The 24668-nt window shown below is 42.4% G+C and overlaps 1 protein-coding gene across 1 annotated transcript in view; it reads right to left on the reverse strand.

Moving 5' to 3' along the window:
* The window catches only part of COL24A1 (collagen type XXIV alpha 1 chain), a gene marked incomplete at both ends in the record, with an annotated part of 135534 nt that extends 115365 nt beyond the window's left edge, over positions 1-20169 (reverse strand). Inside the window, 4 exons of the mRNA XM_080348930.1 lie at positions 1461-1514; positions 6025-7316; positions 13712-13773; positions 20114-20169. Of these exons, the coding sequence (XP_080205056.1) occupies positions 1461-1514; positions 6025-7316; positions 13712-13773; positions 20114-20169 (1464 nt within the window). The remainder of the gene's footprint in view (positions 1-1460; positions 1515-6024; positions 7317-13711; positions 13774-20113) is intronic.
* Between the last annotated feature and the right edge of the window lie 4499 nt (positions 20170-24668).

Raw genomic sequence — 24668 nt, forward strand, 5'->3', positions numbered from 1 at the left:
AGGAAGCATGTCCCACTCAATCTAGAAAACTCACACAGGAGAGAACCGTTCTCTTAGGAACCCTACACTTGAAAAAACAAAACCAAACAAAACAACCTGGGAAAGGTAAGAGATCTCAGCAACAGGCATGGCTTTAGACACATAGGCAGCCGCCTCTAAACCAAAGACAACTTTGCACTTTTAAGGATCTACCTGGGTATGTGAATCCTGCCTGCAACACAGAAGTGTCCTCAACAGAGGCACTTTGCAACATAAAAAGCAAAGTTGTAGAATCTGTCAGCTCTTATGTAGAAAGTGTGAAAAAAGGACCCAAGAAGTCAGGAAGATATGGATTCAAAGGAATGCTTTTTATTTTATACTTTTCAATGTGTCTTGTCTACCCCCTTATCTCCAAGTGCTCTGAAGCATCTGTTTGGTTTTCAGCCCCTTTGACCAGTACACTTTCCTACCCAGCCAGTTCAAATGTTCCCCAAAGACTGAGTGAAAACCCCCCACACTTCTGCTGATCCTTCATGCAAGTGGCAGATAGGGGAGTAGTTTGTAAGTTGCCCAGCCAAATGCACTCCAGCCGTCACCACTTACATCCCCAAATACCACGGCCCAAAAACCTTCTACGCAATGAATGCTAACCTGTTCCCTCCAGCCACCCTTCCCTTAAAACTCTGCAAATCAAACCACAACCTCGGGGACTAATTGGTCACATGTGTATGTATATATGTATTTATTTATAGTGCACGATTGTGCAAACACAGATTGACCAGAGAGGATTTACCTCTCCTGGGCTGGCAGCTAGCCCTTGCAGCGGTGCAGGCTTCTGACAGGCTCTTGGCAGCTGGGCACAGATTTCTGCTCAGTGCTGCCCATCCCACGCTGTGTCCCCTGGTGCAGGGCAAGGCTCTGTCCCTGCTCACACTGGGGTGTGCCCAGCCACACAGAGTAAATCAACGTTTGCTACTGTAGCTCATTTCTTTGGCAAATAACCCACATAACTATCACCTCTTTTATTAAGCTGCTGTAACACAAGAGACTAAAACAGATTTGGGGGATTAGTATTTTCCCCCCCTCTGTCTTGCAGCAGTTAATTTTGTATCCACCGCCTGCTCCTCTGTGGCGGTGGCATGCATTGCTCACTCCCCCTCATTCCAAAAACAAATGCATGTGACCTTAGATTGGAGCAAATGGGAGCAGCATGGAAAAACTAAGTTAATATTGCAAGCAGCAAAAGCTAGGTACAAATGTAACAATGCTCTATGTGCACACTCATACAGGGAATTAACTATGCTGCAGAAACAAAACTTTGTTTTGCCTTACTTTAACCTATCTGCTAAGTATTAAGAATCATACACTCTTGTAATCGCCAAACATGCCAATAAAGTTGAGAAAAACAAAATGATGCAAACTCCAGTTTGATTACTGGTGATCTGCCTAGACCTAAAGTAGAACATAGGTGTTTTACTCACCCGAGGACCTCTCTTTCCTGATGGACCAGGTAAACCTGGAGGACCTGGAGGACCCTGATGGTAGAAAATCAAAACAGTTGAGGCTAAAACTCAATACAACAACAGTATCACAAGTCTGAATCAGACTGGTTCTTCTAACTGATAACTTTCTGCTTGTACAGACCTTCAACTTGAAAACAAATTCCCAGCCTACAAGCATGTGTGTTTTTAGTCTGGCTCCAAATCAGATTGCTGTTTAGAAAGTATCTTATGTCAGAGAAATTTGAGCTAACAATCTAGATAGCAACTTCTACTTAAGCTATTTGTATTAAAGGAAGAAGAGATCAGTTAAGGGATTAGAAAAAAGCAAGTGCAGTATATTTCAAAACGAAGAACAGAAAATTAAGTGTTTTTAATAAGTACACTGGCATGCCAAATGCATTTTAGAAAAGCCAGAGGTAACTCTTGTCTTGACATACGTTCTGTGAACAGGCAAAAAAAGTATCTTTAAATCACCCTTTGAAGAATTTTAACATTTGTCCCTTACTTAAGGGACTAAATACACTTTTGTTTTAACCTTGCTAATCATCATACTTCTGTAACTATCTCTGATAGTCGCCATTCCTGGTAACATATGAGGCATCACAGTGGTAAGAAGCATCACTTTATCACCCTCATCTGACTGCCTAACTGATCACTCCCCCAGCCCCTATTTGTACTTATGATTTCTGTAACCACACCAAGTCTCATCCCATCAGTTTTAGACCACCTGGAATTCTGATTTGGTCACTCAGAATACTCCTACCTACTCCTAGCATGTTATGCTACTTCATACAGCTATTAATTTAATTATTGAGCAACAAGGATCATACCAAACACGAATGTCCACCTATTTTTCTTTCCTCATTTGCATTTCACTGGAAATAATAAAAAACCTGCATGGTTGTCTTTCCAAATGCCCTAGAGCAGGCAGTCACTTGTGTATGATTAACCTCCTTTCTTTACAGCTGTGGAAGTCTTTCACTAATTCCTACAACAGCCAAAGCAATGTCATCAACATCAGAGAAATATATATATATGGCTTTGGGTTATGGATTAAAGCTTTTCAATACTCTTATGCAGAAGACATGGAAACTGCATATAGTTTCAGGTGAATTAAATGAAACATAATTATCTAAGACTAACATTATCTTTTTGCAACTAAAAATAAACCAGTGAGAATCTGAAGTTTTTATCTGAATCAGCAGATACTGAGATAGATTTCACACCCTGGGCAAGGAAACATGAGAGTTATCTGCAGAGCTAAAATGCATGAAAGTGATTAACTGCCAAATATGTCCCCTGTGGCCAGGGAGAGCCTCAGCAAACAATTCTGTTCAACTGAGAAATAAGCTGAGATAAGCTCAAGTGTAAAAGGGTAGCTAAGAGTAAAATAATTGGAATAAACTAAGAGTGAAAGAGTAGTTGATGCTGCCCCTACTACACCACATTCAGGATCTCTGAACTGCCTTCTTCTCAGGGTTATCACACACCTCTTGTTTGGAACAAGAACATCTCAACCAGGACTCAATTCTCTCTAATGCAGGGCTTGCACTTCCAGTTCCTCCGGGTAATATCTCCAGGGGGCTTTTCCTTACCAACCAAGTAGCCTAACGAACATCACCTTTTGGTCTTGTACTACTTCTCTGCCCGGCTGAGTGTCTTCATAGTCCAGAAAGCTTTTCCAATAGAGGAAACTAATTCCTAGCTCATTTCTCAGGGGAAGCCAAATCCTCTGCAGATAGACCTGCAGATGCAATTATCTATCAGCAAGCAAATGAAACCAGCTCTTTAGCTTACATCAACCTTCTACCAGAGTGGGACTATGTATGGGACTACGTATCATGTTACTGCAGACTGCTTCAGGGCTGTGCAATGAAGAGTATCAGTTTGGTTGGACTATGTGACCTTTGAAGGTCCCTTCCAAGCCAAACTATTCTGCCATTCTATGAAATTTAAACAATTAAAAATATGCACCATATTTTTTTAATCTTTATATAGTGCTAACACCCTCTACAACAAAAAGGAGAGGCTCATCGGATTAATGGAGCACCTTTCCCTTTAAACCAGTGGTTCAGGAGACCACACTTTTCCACCTTGAACTCATTTTATATCTTTGTAGGGGATTTTGGTCATTGCAACTGCTAGGATTTTAATCATGGTCTTAACAGTTTTGAAGAAATAGGTGCCCTTTTCCATATGCTATCCATAAATGAAAGCCTGAATTCTGGAATCCTGCTTTGCAGCAGTGGGTGAATTCCACAGCTGTGGGAACATGAAACACAAGGGGCCTAATTATACAGGGCAAGAATCAGTTCTGGTAGATGATTAAAAGCTAAAATGAACCTGAGGAGTTTAAGAACCACAAAAGCTAGTTCTTGCCTGTCAACTCCAATAGAACAAACATTATTTCTGTGTTGAAATCTTGAAAGAAGATTCAATCTAACCACAACATAGTGAAAGGAGGGGGGGGAAAAAAAGGGGAGGGAAGGGGATTTCATGCCTCATCAGGACTTTTTGCTGCAAGGGCAGTTTGGAAGTTCCTCCGTGTTGCTTTTTTTAGGCTCTCCATTGATAAGACTCTGGATACACACAGAAAAACTGGATTATCTCTAGTCTTCTCTACATGGGTGTGCTAGACTGGGAAAGCAAACCAAGATCACCTTTGCAAGTCTGAGGCCAACATCAGTGCCAGGTACCAAGTCACACAACCTCCACGGAACACAATTTGTTACAAGAGCTTGTGTGGATCAGGCCACACAGAGGCCTCTTTGCCCTTTGGCATCAACCTCTCCGGCAGCAAAAGGTGCAGCTTTGCCTGTGTTCCAGTGGGTGCTGCTAGCCCCTTCAGCCAAACTAGGGCCCACAAAGGTCTAGACTAACTTCCCAGCTCTGCCACAGACCTCTAAGATCTCAGGCATGTTATTTAAATCCTGACCCAGCAAAACACCTCAGGGCAAATTCACCATACTAATTGCTACAGACTATACCGACCACAAGGTCTGCTCTAACTGCCTTCCTAGACGAGGCAAACTTCTGCGACCCCAGTCTGTAAGACAGGCAAGAAAATGGTAACACAGTCATCTTCGAACTCTCCACATCAGCTATCAACTTTGATGCTGTACATATAGTGTCTAAAACAAACAAACAAACAACACCACCACCACCCATAACCAACCACCACCAGATCATTTGTTTGGAGTTTCTTAGTAATACAAAGAACCAAGAGCATTATCAGCAGCCATTTCCATGCCATCACAATGTACAGGCGATGTGCTAAAATTAAAGGCTTCCATTAGCAGTTACTAAACATCCTAAGCTCCAAAAATGGAAATTAACCTCATGTTGATGACAGCTACATACTTACTGACATGTCTCCATAAATACTATCGTAAGGGACAAAAAGAAAAAAAAAGACTGACTTCACATTCAAAAAAGATTAAGCAAGAGCACCCCAGACTAATGTGAATTACTTGTTAACATATTTTTCAATTGTGTAACAATCCCTTTGCATCTGGATCCTGTTTAGAACAATAATTGAACTTTTAAATAGGTTTTCAGTTGCTGACTACCTTAATAAAAAAATATTTCAGTGCTGAAAGAATACACACGTTAATTTATGGGCACATTCAAATGTATATTAGGAGCTGCTTAACAGATATCAAATTGCTTTCCAGTAATAAATACAGACAAAGAGAAAATGAGGGGTTTGGGGTGGGGGAAAGCAAGTGGAATTATCTCCTCCATCCTATGGCTTAAAAATTTTAACCAAAGACTCCAACAAGCACTAACGTATTTCCCAGGCTAAGCGGGAACTGCTGTTCTTTGTCTGTAGCTTCATATATATTGCTGCCACTTGTATGCATTACAAAGTTTGTGAGTCTTGTACACACAATAAAAAGGACAAACGGGTTTCTATCAAAAGTACTACTGTGCATTTGCAATTGTTTCAGGGATCACTTACCCTGCAAACTGAAAAAATGCCACAAACTCTTTTAAGACTGTTCTCACAGTCATTTTACCTGCAGGTTTGCATGACCTTGTAACCTGGGGTTACAAATGGCTTTACCAGCCTAGATTCTGCAACTGGTCTCTTTCTACAATTACAAATTTTGGTAGCATTGCACAACTGAGAAAACTATGTCAGTCTTCCAAACAGCCTTGTTGTTCTTTTCGTGGATCAGTGTCTACATTTGTGTGCTGTATGAATTTATCCTGTAGTGTTAAGTGAGCAGACTCCGTAATTACCAATTACAAACACCTGGCTGCATTTCAAATTTTAAACAAGTCTGGGTTGCCTACCACTTCACCAGAATGTGAATGTCTTCAATATCGTCATGTTCTGCCAGTAAACAAAAATATACAACACTTGCACCAAAATTACATGCGGGAAAGAGAGAAGCTTAGGGCAGACAAACATTTGTACAGTACGGCCAGGAGAAGTCGCAGTTGCAGCTTTGGCATGCTTTGTGAGGTTTCTTTCAAAGCCTCTGTTAAATGTATGTCACTGCGTTATAGTAAAAAAAGAGTAGTAAAGATAACTTACAGGAGGTCCAGTTTCCCCCTTTGGACCTCTGACACTTCCCATTTCAAACATTTTGTCAAGATCTTCATAGTCATAAGCATAATTATCAATACCAATGTCATAACTGTTTTCCGTGTAGTAAGTCTCATCAGCATCAAAGGCACCTTCCTGCCCCGGACGGAGCTGATTATCCAGAGAGACATCAGCAGCCAAACTGTACAAAGTTGTGTTGAAGACTTGCTGCTTTTTGCTTGGTTCATCTAAATGCTGTTTTGCTTTGTCCATTCCCTTGCTTTTGGTTTTACTTTGTTTTACAGGGGAGATCAGAGAAGGTTCACTTCGTCTGCCTGCATCTTCCAAGGTATCATCTAAAGTATTCGGATATGATCCTGTGCGGGTTTCAGTGAGGTTTCTTTTTTTGCTTGTCTCCTGCTGATGAAGAGGCAGATTGACTTTCTCCCGGAGTTCCATTTCAGACCAAGCTTCCAGCAGCAGAGATTTGGCCTCTGGAAACTCGGATGCAGAAGCGTTTCTTGACTCCAAGTATTCTGATACAAAGCGAATCTGAGCAACATTGGTAACAGGTATGTTTGATGTTTCTTCCCTTCTATAAGCTGATATGCCTTTTGACTGGCTTTTCTCATCAATCATCATCTTCAAAAAATCATCCAGCCCATCAGACACTAGCAGAGATCGATACGTTTCAGCCTGGCGACACTGCTGTTTCACATATTTACAATAGTTTGCAGAGGCTTCTGCAGAGGGAATAATATCTAGCTGGCATATAACTCCTTCAAAGCTGACAGAGTGAGAGTTCATCCTTCCCAGGGTAAATAAACCATCCAAATCAAATGTCTCCACTTCAGAAAGTATATCCCGCCTATAGTACTTCCTTCCACACTCAGCAAATATGGAGACAGTCTTGTCTCTAATGTCAATGGCAAATGAATGCCATTGTTCATTATGAACACTATAATCAAAGTATACAGGCTGCTTCCCTCCAGTGTACACTACTACCTTTCTTGGTAGCAGCTGGACACCAAACTGCAGTCTATTTTTGCTCCTAATACTGAAAAGGAAAGCATTATTTGCTCTGTAAGAATACAATCCAGCTAAGATGGTGAACTGATGCCCTAGATTTGATGGTATGACTTGTGTGATGGGGGTCTCGATATGTGCATCACTAGTTAGTACAACTCCTGACGTGGTTAGACGAACACCCTGAGGTAACAGAGATGGTGTTGAGGGCACTGTCGTCTCTGAGGGCTGTTGAACATCTTTCACAAGGCCTAGTCGATGAAGAACATCTACCGCTGTAAAAAGAAATAAAGGTACACCGTTGATTTCATTTACAAGCTCATAAATTCAGGTCCATATAAACAAATTATGCACTTCTTCACAAATCTGTACTTCTCAGACCATATATATTGCACACAGCAAGGCCACCAAACACCTAGTGTAAGGCACACCAACCTTTCACATAAAGCAAATCATTAAAGCCAGAACAAAGTTCCCATCTTAAAAAAGAAAAAGTACATAGAAAGGTCCACATAATGCTCATTGTAGGTTAGTTCATTTATGAAACTCAAAAAAAAATCCCCATTTACTGTCTTCAAATTTTCACAGTAGTCAAAGAACAGACTTTGTCAGTTTCTTATTTATTTGGCTAATCCTGCCTACTCTTTGAGCAGTTAATTTTTTTTTTTAAACTTTAACTTTTTCTTCAACAAATTCCTTCTGCAATAAAACCACTATTTTCCTCTTTATCAGAAAGGTTTAACTGAAATTATTGGGGGGAGGGTTGCTTTGTTTTTAAGGAGGGACAAGCTATTTATAACACAGTAACACCTCAGTGGAGCACCAGAAGACAGTGACTGGCTCAAAGCAAAAGACAAAGGTAAACTTTGCAGGGTAGTTACTATGTGCTGCAGAGGTAACGCAGCTGGCACAGGGAAGAACTGCTGTGCTTCCACCAGGAGCTCTCCTCTCCTCCCATCAAGCACGACCCTGTGCCATTATAGAGCTGGTTTCAAAGGGAATTGTTTTCCCTGGGGAATCCCCCTTGATTGTACGCATCTGTTCCAAAGCTAGTTGGACTAAAAGAAAACAAAGATCTTTCCAAGAGAAGATGCAACAGAGTGCACCACGGCCTTCTTTCCCTCCACACAGCTTACTCCTTAGGGCCAGGGATGAGGTGTATTCTGCAGAAGTGGTGAAGAGCAAGGAGAGCAGGGAAATGTCAGGACCAAGGGGCAGTGCTCCCATCTTCTGCTTGCCTGTCCTCCCAGCAAATGCAAGGCTGCAGCTACCCAGACAAGATATTGAATTAAGAGTGTACTCCACCGCAGGAGGCAGCAATGGACTTCAAGGAGACACAGAAACCAGTTGTCCTACTGATTCATGGCACGTAGATGTCTGGATAGGAGATCATCCTACAGGGTGGAAGGTGCAATGGTGTTTTCACTGTTAGATTCTCTAGTGTCATATAATGTGAGCTTTGTGCTTCAGCCCTTTCGTTAGCCTGGACCTTACAGTATCTCCATCTTTTACCAGGCTAAATATCTTAATTGATAGAAACATACTTAACTAGCCCCCTGATAAACTCTAATTATACCTGACCTGGCCTAAGAATTCAAAGCCACTTTCCTCCTAAATCAATAGTCAAAGATGACCGAGTTCATTTGGTATTGCTTAAATCGGATTTCAGCACATTGGAGTTGGTGGGCATAAGTACCTTGTTCCTTCAGGATTAATAGAAAGACACCATAATGATACAGCTGAAACAGAAACACTACAAAGGCTTGAATGGGAAATAAATCACACATCGGAGGGAAGACCCTGTAGTATTGCAAAATAAGACAGCACTTGTAGCATTGCTTGGTAAAACTGCTTTTCTGGGTGTTTGTGAAAGCTGCCACAGAAATAGTGCAGAGACTGAGACAAAATGCAATTATGGAAATAAGAGACAAGAAGATGGGGGGCTAAAACACGTGACATAAAGCTGAAGGAACTACATATTTACTTGGGCTGGAGATGGGAAGATCTGGGGGGAATCCAATTACAATTGTCCATTAACTGAATTGGGATTATAGGGAAAACAGAAAAAAAGCTGAGAAATAAAGAGTACAAGCTGCAACACAAGAAACTCCAGCTCCATACAAAGAAAAAGCATTATCACCACAAGTGTGGTTAAGTGCTGGACCAGGAGGCCAGAGACATTGTGTAATCTCCTTTCTTGGAGATTTTCAAAGCCCAACTGGACAGGACCCAATAACCTGAACTAACTGCAACATTGACCTGGATCTCAGCAGGACATAGGACCAGATGAGTGCAAGGTCCCTCAGGCCAAATTTTCTAATTTTCTGCACAAATGGAAACTAAACATTGCAGTTTTGATAAACAACATTGCACAGAAGCATACGATACTATCTTTTTTCCTGTAACTGGAACAACTGGCTCAACCTAAGCTTCAGTTAACTGCCTATACTAAAAAGGACTAGTAGTATCTAACAGTTGCACTCATCTCACAAGCCTGGCTGGGGAGAGACTGGCACTTCCCATAGCATTTAGCTGAGGGTACTTTTACTATGCCCCTTGTCCTTTAAGTAAGTAAATAAAGCTACTAAATAGCTTAACAAAAATTTGGAGTATCCAAGAAAAGTCAAGGATTCTCTGTTCTATTAAGAGAAAAGAGCAAATGAAACAAATAGATGTTCACTCTTTTAGTGGAAAAAAGGTCTCTTTTCCCAGTGTTTCCTTTCTCTGTTTACCGAATGTATTCATAGGAAACTTTAAGAATAGACAGATGTTGGCTTAGTTTCAGTGCTAAGTTATGAAAAGAGCCTGAGATTTCCTTGAGAGGGGTTTATAAATTGGAACCAAAAACATCAACCTGAATGCACTGTACATCTTGAAAATTAATTACACACCTTGTAGTGTTTCTAGTCATGTTTGAGAGTCACAGACACGCCAAGATTATCGTGGCAAGTAGCCAGCACAGACAGAGGTACAGGGAAAGCAAATATTCACAGAAAGTCCTGTGTATGCCAATTTCTCAAGATGTTTTGCCTCAGAGCAATTAATTTACTATGGCTGTATTTTTATCTGTCAAACTGATAAGAGAGGTCGGGTTATAGCAGAGCTTCGAAGCACAATGCAGCTGCTAATGAACTACCAGACTTTCCCAGGCCCCAGGTCTGTGTGTAGTTACAGAGGAGAAAGCTTTACTTGTATTGCCCTTGTGAAACCTAAGAAGAAACACCAGTTCTGAGCTCTGGGCAATGCCAAAGTCATACACATGCAAACAATGCTCCAAGGCTGGTGACACCGCTCCAGCACTTCTGTGCACTGGCTGTGCCAGCTGACTGCATGGAGGAGAACAGCTAATAATCTAACCTCAGGTTGTGCCTGAATATCACACCCTAACCTGAAATATTTGGCAAGTACTTGTATTTTTTTAAATATTTATAATTATATATTTGTATTTAAAAATAACAATGCACGTGATGTGTCAAAAGTAAATTGAAGTATGAAACAAAAAGCTTAAATTTAAAGTGGCTTAAAACAGTCAATCTAGAAATTACATTCAAGAGTATCAGTACCAAATCTGATTGCAAACACAATCACCAAAATTTGTTTGAAAGTTATTAAAAAAAAAAAAAGAAAAACATCCGAGAGCATGATGAGAAACAAGACACATTCTCTACATCCTGCAAATAGATTCCTGTGAACAGTGACAGGTTCTGAGAAAGCTAAACACAAATAAATTCTGTGTGAAAAATGACAGCATAAGATTAAATATCAGCTAATTATTCCTCACTGACTTTCTGCCTGTTAACCCACCATCAAGCCAAAAGGCTGTTCCAGACTTTTTTGGCCAGTCATTTCATTTCTGGTCCAACATGTATTTTTATTTTAAGGCTTTCAGAAGCTCTTGGCAGTACACAGGGTTTTGGGAGCAGGCAACCCTCTCAACATTTCCTCCTTGCATGACAACCGCTATTTCTTTACCTATCCGTAGTCACTTTTCTGTGTTTACCCCCATGTCTGTACAACATCTGTATTCACTTACTGTTCACTTAACTCTTTAGCTCCCTCAAATTCTAATGGCTCATCTTCTTGAAGGAAAAGTTGTTTTGGGATTTTGGTGTCAAGTGCTTTCATTCCACCTTCTAGGAGGACTTGAAAAACCCTACTGCATCATGAGGGGAGGGAAAACCTAATATGGGCTTTGGCAAAAAAAAAAAAAATCCCCAAAAGGAACTGTGGAACTATTCTGTTCAGTCTCTTTTGTTCATTTGCCACAATCCTCCATACTTACAACTACTTTGAAGGCAGGATATTTGGGGTGCTTTCTCCATTTCAGCAATTCTAATGTACACATTACTCACTTTCCCTTTACCAGCGTGGGTAAGGGAAAGACAAGGGTCATTCATCAGCTCCATCAGAACCAAGAGCAGTTACTCATCAGGTTGCCCACTTCCTAGGTGATGCTGGATCTGCAGCTGGGTTAATTGAGATACCTGGCTGCAACCAGTGCTCTCCCAGACACCATAGGAAAGTCAACCAGCATTGATTCTGTATGGCCTTGAGCTCGAAGTACTATTCCTAAAGGCTTTACATCTATTTCATTGAACATGATTTATAGCAGCCAACCAAAGTGAGCAAGGCATAGCTTTTCAGGTAAAGCATGCACAGGCTGTCCCATCAGCTCAGGAGAGATGGAATGTTAATTACCCTAGCTAGCATCTTCATATTTGGCAGAAAACTCTTTAAAAAAAACAAAAAAACCCACCACCACAGAAACAAAAAACCAAAACCCCACAACTGCTAAGAAAGTTTTAATAATAACTTAAGTGTTAACATATTCCTAGTGGGCAGACAATCCTGTTCCTGGGCAAACTCTAAGCACTGCAAATGAAACAGTGTTAGCTCTGCAGGTTATAGACTGAGACTGAAGGATACACTTGAGCTGCTCTTTTTTTAAGAAGATTTCCTCGATGTCCTGTTCTCTGAACTGCTTTTTGCATGCTTGTTTATACACTGTGCATGAGGGACCAAATTCACCCATGGGCAGAAGGTTGCACCAAGGTTCAATGCATCGTTTCAATCCCAAGTAAGCACTTAACGAAAAGGAAGTTGTGTATGAAGCCTGTGCATGGAGGGGAGAGCAGGAGTTTCCATTCAGTAAGGCTTTTCATATGGCCATCTAGAAATGCTGTTGCATAATTTAAAAAGCAGGAAAGCTTCTTCATTTGCTGATGACAAAATAAAAAATAAATATAAGCAGGTCAAGACGAGGCTTTAGCACATTCCTACAAAGTTATGTGCACAGAAGTCTGCTCAGCTGAGAGGCAAATAAGCCCCAAGCTGCACCTGCTGTCCCATGCCACCCCCCAGTCCTGCATCCTTCACAGGCCTTGCCTGAAGTTTTGGTAGAAAATAAATTCTCAGGCTTAGGCACATGAGAAGTGAGACAAATGGTTTATTCCTTTGAAGAGGAGGAGGGTGAGCTGGAGGGATGAAGACACACCACCGCTGCACACCTGTCTCTGGCGTCCCTCACCTGCTCCCACTGCACAGGGAAAGTGCAAACTGCCTCCTTAAACCAGCCTCTGCTTTTCGCTCCCTGCACACACACCTATGGGTGCTGCCCCTCCTCTGGTGACAGCTTGGCTTAGCTATTACAAAAATCTGGAAAAATCCCATCAACATGAAAGAAAATGTCCCCCATTGGGCTGAATGTGAAAAACCAGCAACAAACCTTTACCAGGCAAACAACAAGCAACTAATGGAATGCAAAACTACAAAGAGAACTGGGTGGGGAGGAAAGCGGGAAGGAAAAAAAGACACTTTGCCAGTTGCAGGGAATGATAATAAAGAAAAAGGTATTGGTGAGAATAAGGGTGGGTGGCTGCTGAGATATCCCACAGGGCTCTAGCAAAACACTATCAGGAATGAGCTGTCTTAACCATGCAACCCAGCTGTTTGAGAAAACTGAATAGCTGCGTATTTGCAGTTAACTTGCCAGCCAAGGATGGCCTACTTCTTGCTTCACCTGTGTGGTAAAGGAACATGGCGGAGAACTGATACTGCCACTCTCCTGGCAGAAAATAAATGACTAAATAGCATGTTGGCCTCCAGCACTTCAGGCCACTAACATTCCCACAGCAGTCTCTAGTGCGAGCTGCACATCTGGTGCAGTTATAACAGCTGGCAGATCAAAAAAGAAACTAAAAACAAGACAGCCCTATTTCCTCACTAATATCTGCATCTGAATGCAAAACCAAATGAATACACAATTTCACTTTTTGCTTTAATGATGCCAGCCTAGACTAAGCCTTTATTATATGCAGTGGTTTGCTTGCACAGCCCTAAGTGCAAAGGTAACTCGGTCATAGCTCGCCACCCCCAAGGACACCCACTTCCAGTGAAGACACAATCAAAGCCTTTTCACTGTACAAGGCTTCTCTTTTATTAAGAGCTTGCTTAAATATGTAAGCAATTTCATAGACAGAAAATGTGAGTAATTTTCAAAAGGTCATCTTTTCCAAACCAGTTGCTTTAAACTTTTGCTCTCATTATGCTGCAGATGGTATTTTCTTTAAGCTACTAGTAAGGAACTGAGCCTAAGGTCACAGCCATTTACTCTTTGAATCCAATAACAGATTATACAAATATCCTGTTATTAAAAAAAAAATGTTCTCACCTTGTTTGGGTACTTGTGCAACACCCACAGCTATACATATTGCAATAAAAAGGACAGTTTTCCTAGAAGGGAAAGAAAGAAAAGAACTTGTGAGAAAACATCTAAGGTTTAAGAACTTGCAGGAATTAGAAGCTTGATTCACTGTCCAAAGTCAATGGCAGGATACCACTGACTTCAGCAAGTCCTGGATCAAAGCCATCACATCGTACAATTTCCCACTAACGTTGGAAAGACATTTTATACAAAGATCAAAGATTATGTATGCCCTCATATATAGTACATATATTTTACACTGGCTTTTATTAACAAAGTAACTGCATCTGTTTTATATTTTCTTGCAGCAGCCTTCAAATATGAATACTGCCATGCTGTAAATTTCTTCCTGGAAAGAAAAAAAAATAACCAAAAACCTGTTACTGTAAAGAAACTTTAAAACAAATGACAAGTTAATGCCTATAGAGATCATTAGATATTTTTGTTCCAGTGTACCTGTGATCAGTCTTGTCACTCTAACACATCATTTTAGGACAGGTGAAAATGTTGTGTCACACTTTTATTCCTGTACGATAAATTTTTTCATGTTACACACAAGTCATGCTCTCCACAAAAAGTAAAAAAATCCCGTTACATTTTGACTTAAAGCTTCATGTTCAGATAGAAGAGTGCAATACTGGTAGGCACCATAGGCTCACTAATTGCAACAAACATATGTAAGGTCAATATATGTTATGTGCTTGAAATTGCGAATGGTGTCTTCATTTAAAGCAAAAGTGTTGGGTGAAGAATACAATTTTACCATGGTTAAAAACAGACCGTCCGCTATTTTTTATTCCATTATGATATTAGCCAAATTAGCATCTAATCACACTCTTATCAGTGACTGAATGTTCTAATAAATGAGAAATATATTTTCTGTTAATGTTGGACATCCAGGTGCAGAAACTCATGTATGCAACAATAAGAGTAACCTGTATCTATTTGGTGCTAAGAAGTATTTCTAAAATATCACAAATATAATTCTGATACTGACGAGCCAACCACGTTTGTTGTGGTTTAACCCAGCAGGCAGCTAAATACCACACAGCCGCTCACTCATTCCCCACCAGTGGGGAGGGGGAGAGAATCAGAAAAAAAGATAAAAGTTATGGGTTGAGATAAAGACAGTTTAATAAAACACAAGAGAAAGGTAAAATAATAATAACAGAATACACAAAACTAGTGATGTGCAATGCAACTGCTCACCACTCACCAACCAATGTCCAGCCAATCTCTGAGCAGTGGCCAGCACCCCCCAGTTTTTTGTGCAGCAGGATGTCATATGGTTTGGAACATCCCTTTGGCCAGCCTGGGTCAGCTGTCCTGGCTGTGCCCCCCAGCTTCTTGTGCAGTCCCAGCCTTCTCGCTGGCACGGCAGTATGAGAAGCTGAAAAGTCCTTGACTTAGCGTAAGCACTGCTCAGCAACAACAAAAACATCCCTGTCTAACAACAGTATTCTCACCTTAAGCCAAAATACAGCACTATACCAGGAAGAAAATTAACTCTATCTCAGCCAAAACCAGGATAATGCTCAAGCCTCCGCTCAGCCCTCTTGCTCATTAGCATATATAACCTCATTGACTTTTCATAATATTAAACATTAGACGCACTAAAAGCATTTGCTGTACCATGCTAGAGAGTACCAGAGTACTTGGAATAAATAGTATTCAAAAGTAACACAGTTGCAACTAAGCATTCGTAACTTCCTATGATGTAGCTTTGCCAGCTAATTAGTACAGTTTGCACAGCATAAAAAGTTCAGGAAGAAACCACTTTATATAGGAACCTGTGGTTCAGTGTTCAGACAGCAATGACAGGCAAGTTCCTTCCACTGAGCATTCACTGCCATGTTGCCTTCAGCTCAGAGGATAACATAGGGATAAAACACGTATTAGTAATGCTACAATAACAAGAACTCGTGCTATAATTCAATCATATTTTTATATATGTATACACACACATGTATATATATATACACACAACAGTATTCAGCAAAAAGTCAGTCCAAACATTTCGGAAACATCTAAGTGCCTGAAAATCACAAAGAAAAAAAAAATATCAGGCTTTATCACTCAATTTGCCAAGTGAAATAAAGAAAAAGGCAAAATTCATTGATCTAGCAGGAGATGGGGTTGATTACTTACCCTCCTTCAACAATAGGGTTTCATTCTCATTTTCAAACCAAGTCCCTGTTAAGGGTAGGAGGTACTTGCAGCTGATGTCACTGCTTCTTGCAGGTGCCCCCCCCAGCCCAGTCCAACCCAAGCAGCAGGTAGTTCTCAACAGCCCCCTCCTCAAACCCAGACTTAATATTGACTGTTGTTCAAACAGCAGATCAGCTGTGGGATGCTCACTTCTTTTTTTCACCTCTGAAGACCAGAATTCAAGTTCTGGTCTTATTTCACAAGTAAATAGATTCTGTGTCACACAATGCACCATGTTTTGATCTAATGAGAAGCTCAGTGACAGGAGATAGCAGCATTAGGAAATGCATACATTGCACTGTATCAGCTAAAACTTAGGACAACTCTATTTGACTTTCTGGAGTATAAAATGGATTCACAATTAAAAACAGTATTAGATGTTTTAGTTAGCTCTGAAGTCAGGATGCTCAAAGAATCCCAGAGCCCAAAATGCAAAGCTGACTCCTTTTAACCCTGCAATAGTCTCTTCCATAACATCAGCCAGGGACCAGCTGTGTGTCAGGTATCTGCATCCATCACCTCCCAGCAACTGTTGTAGGAAGGCAAGAAATTCCAAAATGGTCCCAGGGCTGTAAATTACACAGATGCAACTGGATGTACAGAAACATTTAATGCAAGATAAAAACAAATGTCTAGCTTACACAGTAGTCTTCAGCTAATGTCAAGAACAGATGAGTGATCAGCTAAGAGAAAAAACAGGGACAGAGACAACCACAGGGCTGGAGATCCCCTAATGTGCAGGAAAAGTTTGTTTTGCTTCTATCTTTTTTTCACAAGTAAAATTTTTTGTAAATGAAAGCACATGCAACCTAAAATTAAGTTGTACAAGGGAGCCCTCCATGGTTAAAGATGAAAAAATGAAATTCTGTCTTCCTGAGAGAATCTGTTCAGGCCACCCCTCTTCTCTTGGTGAAGATCACTACTCTTTCCATTAAAAGCTACAGAACAGCCAGTTGTCAGTCTCCACTCTCACACCAGCACTGTCACTAAGCCACCAGGCTCCCTGATGTATAATACATACATGGCTTGATTGTCTGCCACAGCTGCAAGGAGCAAAGCAAGCAGCAGGCAGAAACCCTGGACCACCTGCCTTAGGTGAGTGCAGAACTCTTGAGGAGACTTGCCCTGTTGGGACATGACAATAGAAAAATGCGAAAGCATGTGGCAAGGAGACTCCAACTGATGAGAATGCTGACTATTTTTCCCCATCTAACATCACAGATGAAGCTGTTTCAATACCCCTTGGCTGTGTCCTGCCCTAAAGTCTAGGTATATATCGAGCTTCCTCTCCTCCTCCTACCTTTTCATCCTCTCATTTTATATGCAAGCAAAAGCTGAGGGTAACTACATAATTATTTGGAGGAAGGCACTATGAAATGTGGTTGAGCTCTTCTATTATACCACTTAAAACAGAGCTTATCTTTCTAATAATCTTTGACATCCTGTGGCTGTTGGTCTCTTCCTACGAGTGGTCAGCAACTGTCTGTGTTTATTTTTTTCAATTAGGAAAGACAAATCAGGAAACTGATCATCTTCAAACCAAGATGTGGCAAGCAAAGATGCAGAATTCCACCCTCTGAAGACTCTTCAGCAGTGTACAAAGTCTGAGTTCAGTCAACACACAGTAAAGCAGGATAACAATGTCCTCTTCATTCCAGCCTAGTTTCCCAAACCTCAAATTTAAAGGAAGGAATACCACTGGCTGGCTGCTAGAGAAGGCAGGAAAACCCGTTCCCAGTGTAACTGGCACAGATGCAGGACACACTAAACTTGAGGGCTCATCAGCCCTCTGCTCATCAGTGATGATGGCTTGAATACCAGCACCTGCCCCACATGATTTATTTCATTAGATCTCCTCTGAGAACTGCTACTTGGTGTCCATCAAGCCAGAGGAGGGCTTTGGGAAAGGGGATAGTGCCTTGTGGACAGAGCAACTCTGGGCTTCTCAAAGACCCCAAGCTTTTAAAAGCTTCATCTTTCAGGATCTGAAAATAAAGTTATCTTCCTTTGCTACTATAACGATACTAGCCAGCAGGGCCAGTGCTGCTTCTAAGTTTTAAGAGACCTACTATCAATATGGCTTGAGAGGACACAACAGCCTCCACAGGCTCTCCTAGGTGACAGTCACATTCCCTTTGGGCACAGATGCCACTGCACACCTGACCAGCAAGGGGGGAACTCCTGAATCCTTTGCCTCAGATTCCTGATTTGAAAGAAGGGGGAAAAGGAAGAGACACAATATAAGGTGAGAAGCAGAGGATCAAAAGATGTATTGGTCTTTCTTCCTAAGGAGCTGTGGCCTAAGAGGCACAGTGCTGTGCTTCAGAGAATGGAAACTCTCTGTCCAGTGACCCAGCCACTCTCTGGACAGCATTTGGCCTAACACTAGAAACCACCATATCCAAACAAACAGTCAACTCAGTATTTCTAAAAGGAAAGATAAGTTAATGAAAAATATGTGATTTTAGAACCATTTTATGAGTACATCCTGAATTCTTAGAGCAGTTCTCTTGTCTAGATAGCGTACACTGTTTTCCTCTGTATTAAGGCAAAAAAGTATACAGCTCAAATTCTCACTCCTGTGAAATATTGTCGTCTTCCAAGGTTTATCTCTATGCATTTTGTAGATTGCTCTTCAGATGTTCCACAACTCTATGCTTGCAAGAGACAAGGGGAACACAAAGCTGCTCATGTTTTAAGATTAAATATTCCATCAACAAATTTGGTGAGAGATTTAGGAGTCATGCACCTGCAGGAGTTTTATTTATTTAACCTGCAAAGACACCCCTATACAGGTAGCTGATCTGATTTAATGCTGTTTCCACAAAAAGGTGGTCTAGGCTGCAAGGGACTAAGTGGTTTGATATGCCATAGAAACCTGATCCTTTTGCAAAGAATTCTGGTTTCTTAATGTAGGCAAGCAACCAGGTTGCTTTCTTTCTAGTCAAGTAAAGTAGGTAAACAAGACAAAAACATATAGATACATATTCTGAAGCTATCTCCAATTTTGAACTCGGGTAAACTGAATCTCTGCTACTGGACTACTTTATTGTAATTCAGTTTATGTTTCTCTATTAGCAATATCCCTTTACAGATACCAAATAAAAACCTTTTTTAAAATTTCACTCAGACAATCCCCAGAGAAGTCTCAAAGACACATCCATAAACCACACAGATCTCCTAGGAAGGCCACCTCCAGGCAGCCACGTAACCGCTCACAAGCATTCAAGCGCACCCAGATTATACACCAGGCAGTCTTGAGCAGCATAATCCTCACTACAACACAAGATAAATCCTTCTCGGTCCTGCTTGGAGCTCTCAACAAATTTAAGTCACAGCCAGAATAAAATAAGCACTTTACAAAAGAAGACATATATTGATAATATCATTACAACTATCAAAAGTTCACAATTATCTTGCTTAGGCTGCTTACAGGCAAACTACAGAGGAGAACAAAGCTCTGCCTTTACATCATAGATGATGATGCATTAGAAATACCTAAGCCTATTGCAAAAGCATGTAAATACAGGGCACCTCATCTGGTCATCTGTTATTCAAGAGAGTAGCCTCAGCTCTTAGACATAAGTTCTGCACGTTTTGTTTGCTATGTTTTAATAGCTAGGCACCAAAAGCAAGGACGAGCAGTCAGGTTACTTGTGGCTGCAGAGGCACACTCTCCTCCAGGATCCCTGTTCTCCTCGGGGAGCAGGGGTGTGCTGGCTCTCAGGGCACCCCAGAGCCGGGCTGCATGTCGGGCCGTGGGCTTGAACGGGGAAAGGATGACACAAAGGTGCTGGACGGGACCAAGAACACACAGGAAAGCAAAGGGAAAGACAAGGAACATTGCGGAGGGGAGAGACGCACAGCCACCGGCACAGGCATGTTCTGTCCGGGAAGCCAGCTCCCCGCAGCCACCGCCAGTCCTCCGGGGGGACCCGGGACCTCACGGGGTTACAGCTGGAGCACAGGGGGTAGGGATGAGGGGAAAGTCCACCGGGGTCACCGGTCCTCTACCCTCAGGAGGGTAGCTGAGCCGCAGTCCCCATCCCGGGCCGGCCCCGCCGCCAGCCGAACCCCGCGGCAGGGTGGCGGAGCGGTGCGCCCCGTCGCCGCCAGCCAGGGGAGCGGGGCCGCCGTCACGCCCCCCCAGCTCCTGCTTACGTTTGTGCCGCGGGAGAGATGCGTCCTCGCCTTGTCCTCTCGGCTCCCAAATGCATTTGTATGCATTTGCCCGGGCAGCGGAGATCCGAGGGAAAGCCGGAGCCCAGCGCCGCGCTGCCGCAGGGTCAGGTCCTGTCCATGAAACCCCGAGGTCTCCGCCGAGCTCCGCGCAAGCCCGAGGGCGGCCCGCGTACGGCCCGCGGGGGCGGGCGCGGCGGCGGGGGGTGGGGTGGGGGGCGCCGGGGGCCGGCTGGCGGGGGAGCCCCGCGGCTGCCCGCGGAGTCCGGCGGCGGAGCGGCGCTGCAGCCGCCTGCCCCGGCACCGGCGGTCCTCCCCGCCCGCCGCGGTGTTAAATTTCAGCCCTGGCTGCCTGGCGATTACATCAGCAAACACGGCCCCCGGGGCGGGCCGGACCCCGGCCGCGCATGATGCGCGCTGCCCCGCACAGGTAGCCCTGGGCACCGATCCGGGACGGGAGCTGGACCCGCGCCCAGGGGCGGCTGGAGTGCGCAGCGCCCGGCCGAGCACCGTCCGCCCAGCGCCGGCGGGGCCGGGGAGGAAGAGCGGTGCTGCGGCCCCAGGTGCGCCCGGCCCGGCTGGGAGCGGTGAGGTGGGAAGGACGCGGACAGGTGATGGCACTTAGGGCGAGACGCGTCTTCAGTTCACGCCGGACTTCAGCTGCGAAGGTTTGGCAGGAAGTTGCAAGTGTAATTGAAATGTGGGGACAGAGGAAGGGGGGAAGGGATATGATGAAATAGTATAAAGAGAAAAAGCTGAGTGTGCCAGAGGTTTTGCATCTCGAGTATAACTGCAGTGACGTCCAGCAGTCCTCCGTCTGGAAAATGTTTGAAGAACAGATGTAATTTGGTAGCATTACAATGCCAAAAGAAATATGACACGCTTCACCGTCTTCTTCCTAAAGAGATAAAGGCCTTTTCAGCTTTAATTTCCAGTTTTCTTATCTTGTCCCAATAACACAGTCCATTGTAACTTTATCCCATAAGACATCTTTATGCAAACTGTCTGTCAAAACAAACAAGGTAGAGTTAAACAATACCAGACCTTGCAACACACACTGTGCAGCAAACCTGTGGTCAAGCCTTGCAGCCCTACTTAGGCAAAACTTCCATTGACCTAAGCAGAAATCTGATTATAGGATTGTGGTATTTGGCTCTCGATGGATGTTAAAGGAATGAAGACTTCACATCAGACTTGCAGGAAAGACCTTCGGGTTATAGGTAGGGTGGAGAAAGGTGACATGAAATAAAACCAAACATATTCCCAAATAGCAGAAAATAAGTAAAATGGTAACACTCAAAGAAAGATTATGCAAGACAAGGATTTTATATTGTTATCACTGAGGATGCTCCACTCACCATAAGAGACTTTTCTGGGTGATCTGGGTACCTGCAAACATGCAAAAAAAAAACAGGAGGAAAAAATTGTGAGGGAACCAAGAGCAAACCTAGACTGGTGAATTTTCTTGGGGATAACAGAAGCCAAAGCTAAAGGGGCGGGGGGAAATGTTCTTGGCTAACACATAAGCATGTTTCAATATTTAATTTTACACTCAAATTATTTTTAATACCTTGAATCATTCAGAATCTATATAGTCTGACTGACTATCATAGGATTTCCTATTTACTTCGCTTTTTGGAAGCCAGTGGTAAAAGCTGGCAACATTTTGCCTTCTTGTATGTATCTATGTATGTACTTTGCATTAAACAAAGTGACAGCAAAACATGAAAATGTATGTATTCACTGAAGACACCATGGTGCCTGCCCAGGGAGGTACTGGACACGGCTGCAATGAAGTCTTCATCAGCATTTCTGTTTTAAACCACACTCAAATGACTTCCAACAGCTCCAGTGTTATATTTCATTTAGTTTTTGTTAGCATTAAGATGAACTAAAATGTGTACATGACAGATTGGGTTTGGAATGGTTTGGTGCCATTCCGTGAAATCTATCAATCCCTTAAATAAGATGCCTTCTATATAGTAGACAAACAGTTGATTTCTCCACCCTTTAGCATCAGCATTAGGGCTATTACAGAGAGAATTTTGCCCCAAGAGTGACCCTGGGTAAATCCTGCCCTCACTTCAGTGCACATCAACAAGTACAAGAGCCAACCTGCAGCACATGGAGAGATGAGCTGGGGATAGTATGTGTTGAGATCTCCCTTTCCAGCAGTGTTTGCACTGAAGAAGGCACAACCTGAGATTCTTGCCAGCTGCACGTAGAAGCTGTAAATAAGGCTTTGCCGACCCTGATTATGCAGTGACTTAAAACAGTATAAAGTTTCAAAATTAGCATTGCTTGTTCTATTTTCTGTATTCAAAACTACGAAATTAAGTTCAAAAAGTAGGACGCTTTCCTTCTGTTTGGCACTTTGCTCCTTAGGTCCTTGTTACAGCCGCTCCTGTGGTTGAAAGCCAGCTTTTAGGCTATTTGGGCAGAGTCCTTGACTGTTCTCATACGCAGAGTCCAGGGGGCTGGGCAGGCCGCGGGGAGGCAGGGGTCAGGAAGGATTACCTCTGCCCTTCCGTTTGCCCACGGCTCACATGTCTCTGAGCCACGTGTCCACAAATAGGTTGGGAATGTGCAAGGAATGCTCCTTGTTCCCTTCCTTGTGTCCCTCCACCTGGGAGCTCTTGCAACTTTTTTTTTTTAATGTTATTGTTTTGAGAAGTGCCTAATGTTAGTCTGCAGCCTAGTTGTTTTCCTTTAATGTTAATGCCCTTCCAAGCTGCTGAAGCTCTTGTTTGAAGAAATTAGCGCCATCTAATACAGATTAAGCAAGCAAATGAAAAAGCCAGAGGATACAAAATGACTTCCCGATGTCAGACAGCAAGTGTGGCACTGTTGGAAATACTTCAGCAGTTCCCAACTTGTTGCCCATGACCTTGTGTTTTAGAAGAGCTCCAAATCAGTATCAGCAAAAATCAGTATCAGTTTTATTTTTTACACTTGCTCTTCCAAGTGTTCTTACAGCCTAATAAGCAAAACCTACTATGTTTAAAACTCTCAGATTACGTGTGTTTATTTCCAGAGCTATATATAGCAGTCTGTATACTTACGCACACCAAAAGACACGGTCGAGCTCCAAACATGTTAGCACTCATTGCAACACAGGGATGCTGGAGTTTCATTTCCGACGATAAATGTCTCAAGATGCCATTTCACCCCGCCTGCCATCTCCTGTTTGACTACAGCCTATCCCTGATTTCTCTTATCTCTCCAAGTAAGCCCAAGGATTACTGAAATACAAAATTAATTCTTTCAAGATATCATTTCTTGCCTTTCTGACATTATTACAAGCTCCTCTTCTGTTTGTTTTCTCCTTTTCCAGCTTTTTTTCCCTTCCTTTCATGATCTGGCTTGCTCATCTGTCACTCCAAATCACAGCTGCTGAGTTCCAGCTATGCTCTGGGGCACAGAGCAGGAGCTGCTCTTAAACAGTGTAAGAGGCAAGAAAAATGGTTCCTATCTGTTATTCTCCTTGCAGAAAATGTACAGGAGAGAGCAAGGGTTAGTATATTGCCAGAGCCTAAAAATAAAGAAAAAAAATAAGAAGAATTTGAAGGAAAATGTGTGCAACAGGAATGTGAGGACTGAGTGTTGGAGCCTGAGCCTTATTCCACTGCGGTCAGTAGGAGCTTTACCTTTGACTTGAGTAGGAGAAGAAAGGGACCCACACAAGTCTTCTGGTACAGTCCAAGAATTAGGAGTTTTTGGCAGAAGATCAACACTACTATTGAGTTCCCTTTGGAGAACTGTTTTTCCCTGCACACCACAATATATGGTGTTAGGCTATGTACCAAAACTGCTGGAACCTAGTTCAGCAAAATTATTTAGAATTCTCTCTGTAGCAGCCAAAAGAAGTTTAACACATTGCTCCAGTTAAACAAAGTTACCAACCTATCAAATATGATTAAGAAGTACAAGAAATGGAAAGGATTACAGCATGTCTTTGAAAATAACTGGCTAAAATTGAAAAAGGGGGGGGGGGGGCTCCAGGTCTGAAAACATTAGATATGTCTATTCTTTGTACAAAGTGAAAGAAATTGTAACAACCAGCATCTGCCTCCTCTCTCTAGTTATGCCTCTTACCTTCTGATAGAAGGACTTAGTGGGAAGTGGTGTTCTCCAGTTTTGAATGTGCCAAAAATCTGGAAATGCTTTTAAAGAGCACAGTTAATTACTTTTTGGATCAATCCTGTCCCTTCTGATTTTCTACTAATGAACTAAAGAGATAATTAACATACATAAATTCACATGCTGAAGAATTCTGAATGGAGAAGATTTTTCTGCCTTACAAGACCAACACACAAAAACCTGTGAGGTGAAGGGGATGAGAGCAGAAAGGAGAGATGCTGTGGCTAAAGGGGACCAAACTTAGAGATCTTGGCACACAGAGCAAAAAAAAAGGCACGATAGAGTCAGGACTGACAAAAATGCCAAGCCACAAATGACCATATACATCAGTGAGGTTCCTTAAGATACTTAGTTAAAGCAAACAAGGGAATATAACCAGCCAGGAGCGAGAAACAGA

Source organism: Nesoenas mayeri (assembly GCF_963082525.1).
Source record: "Nesoenas mayeri genome assembly, chromosome: 8".
NCBI lineage: Eukaryota > Metazoa > Chordata > Aves > Columbiformes > Columbidae > Nesoenas > Nesoenas mayeri.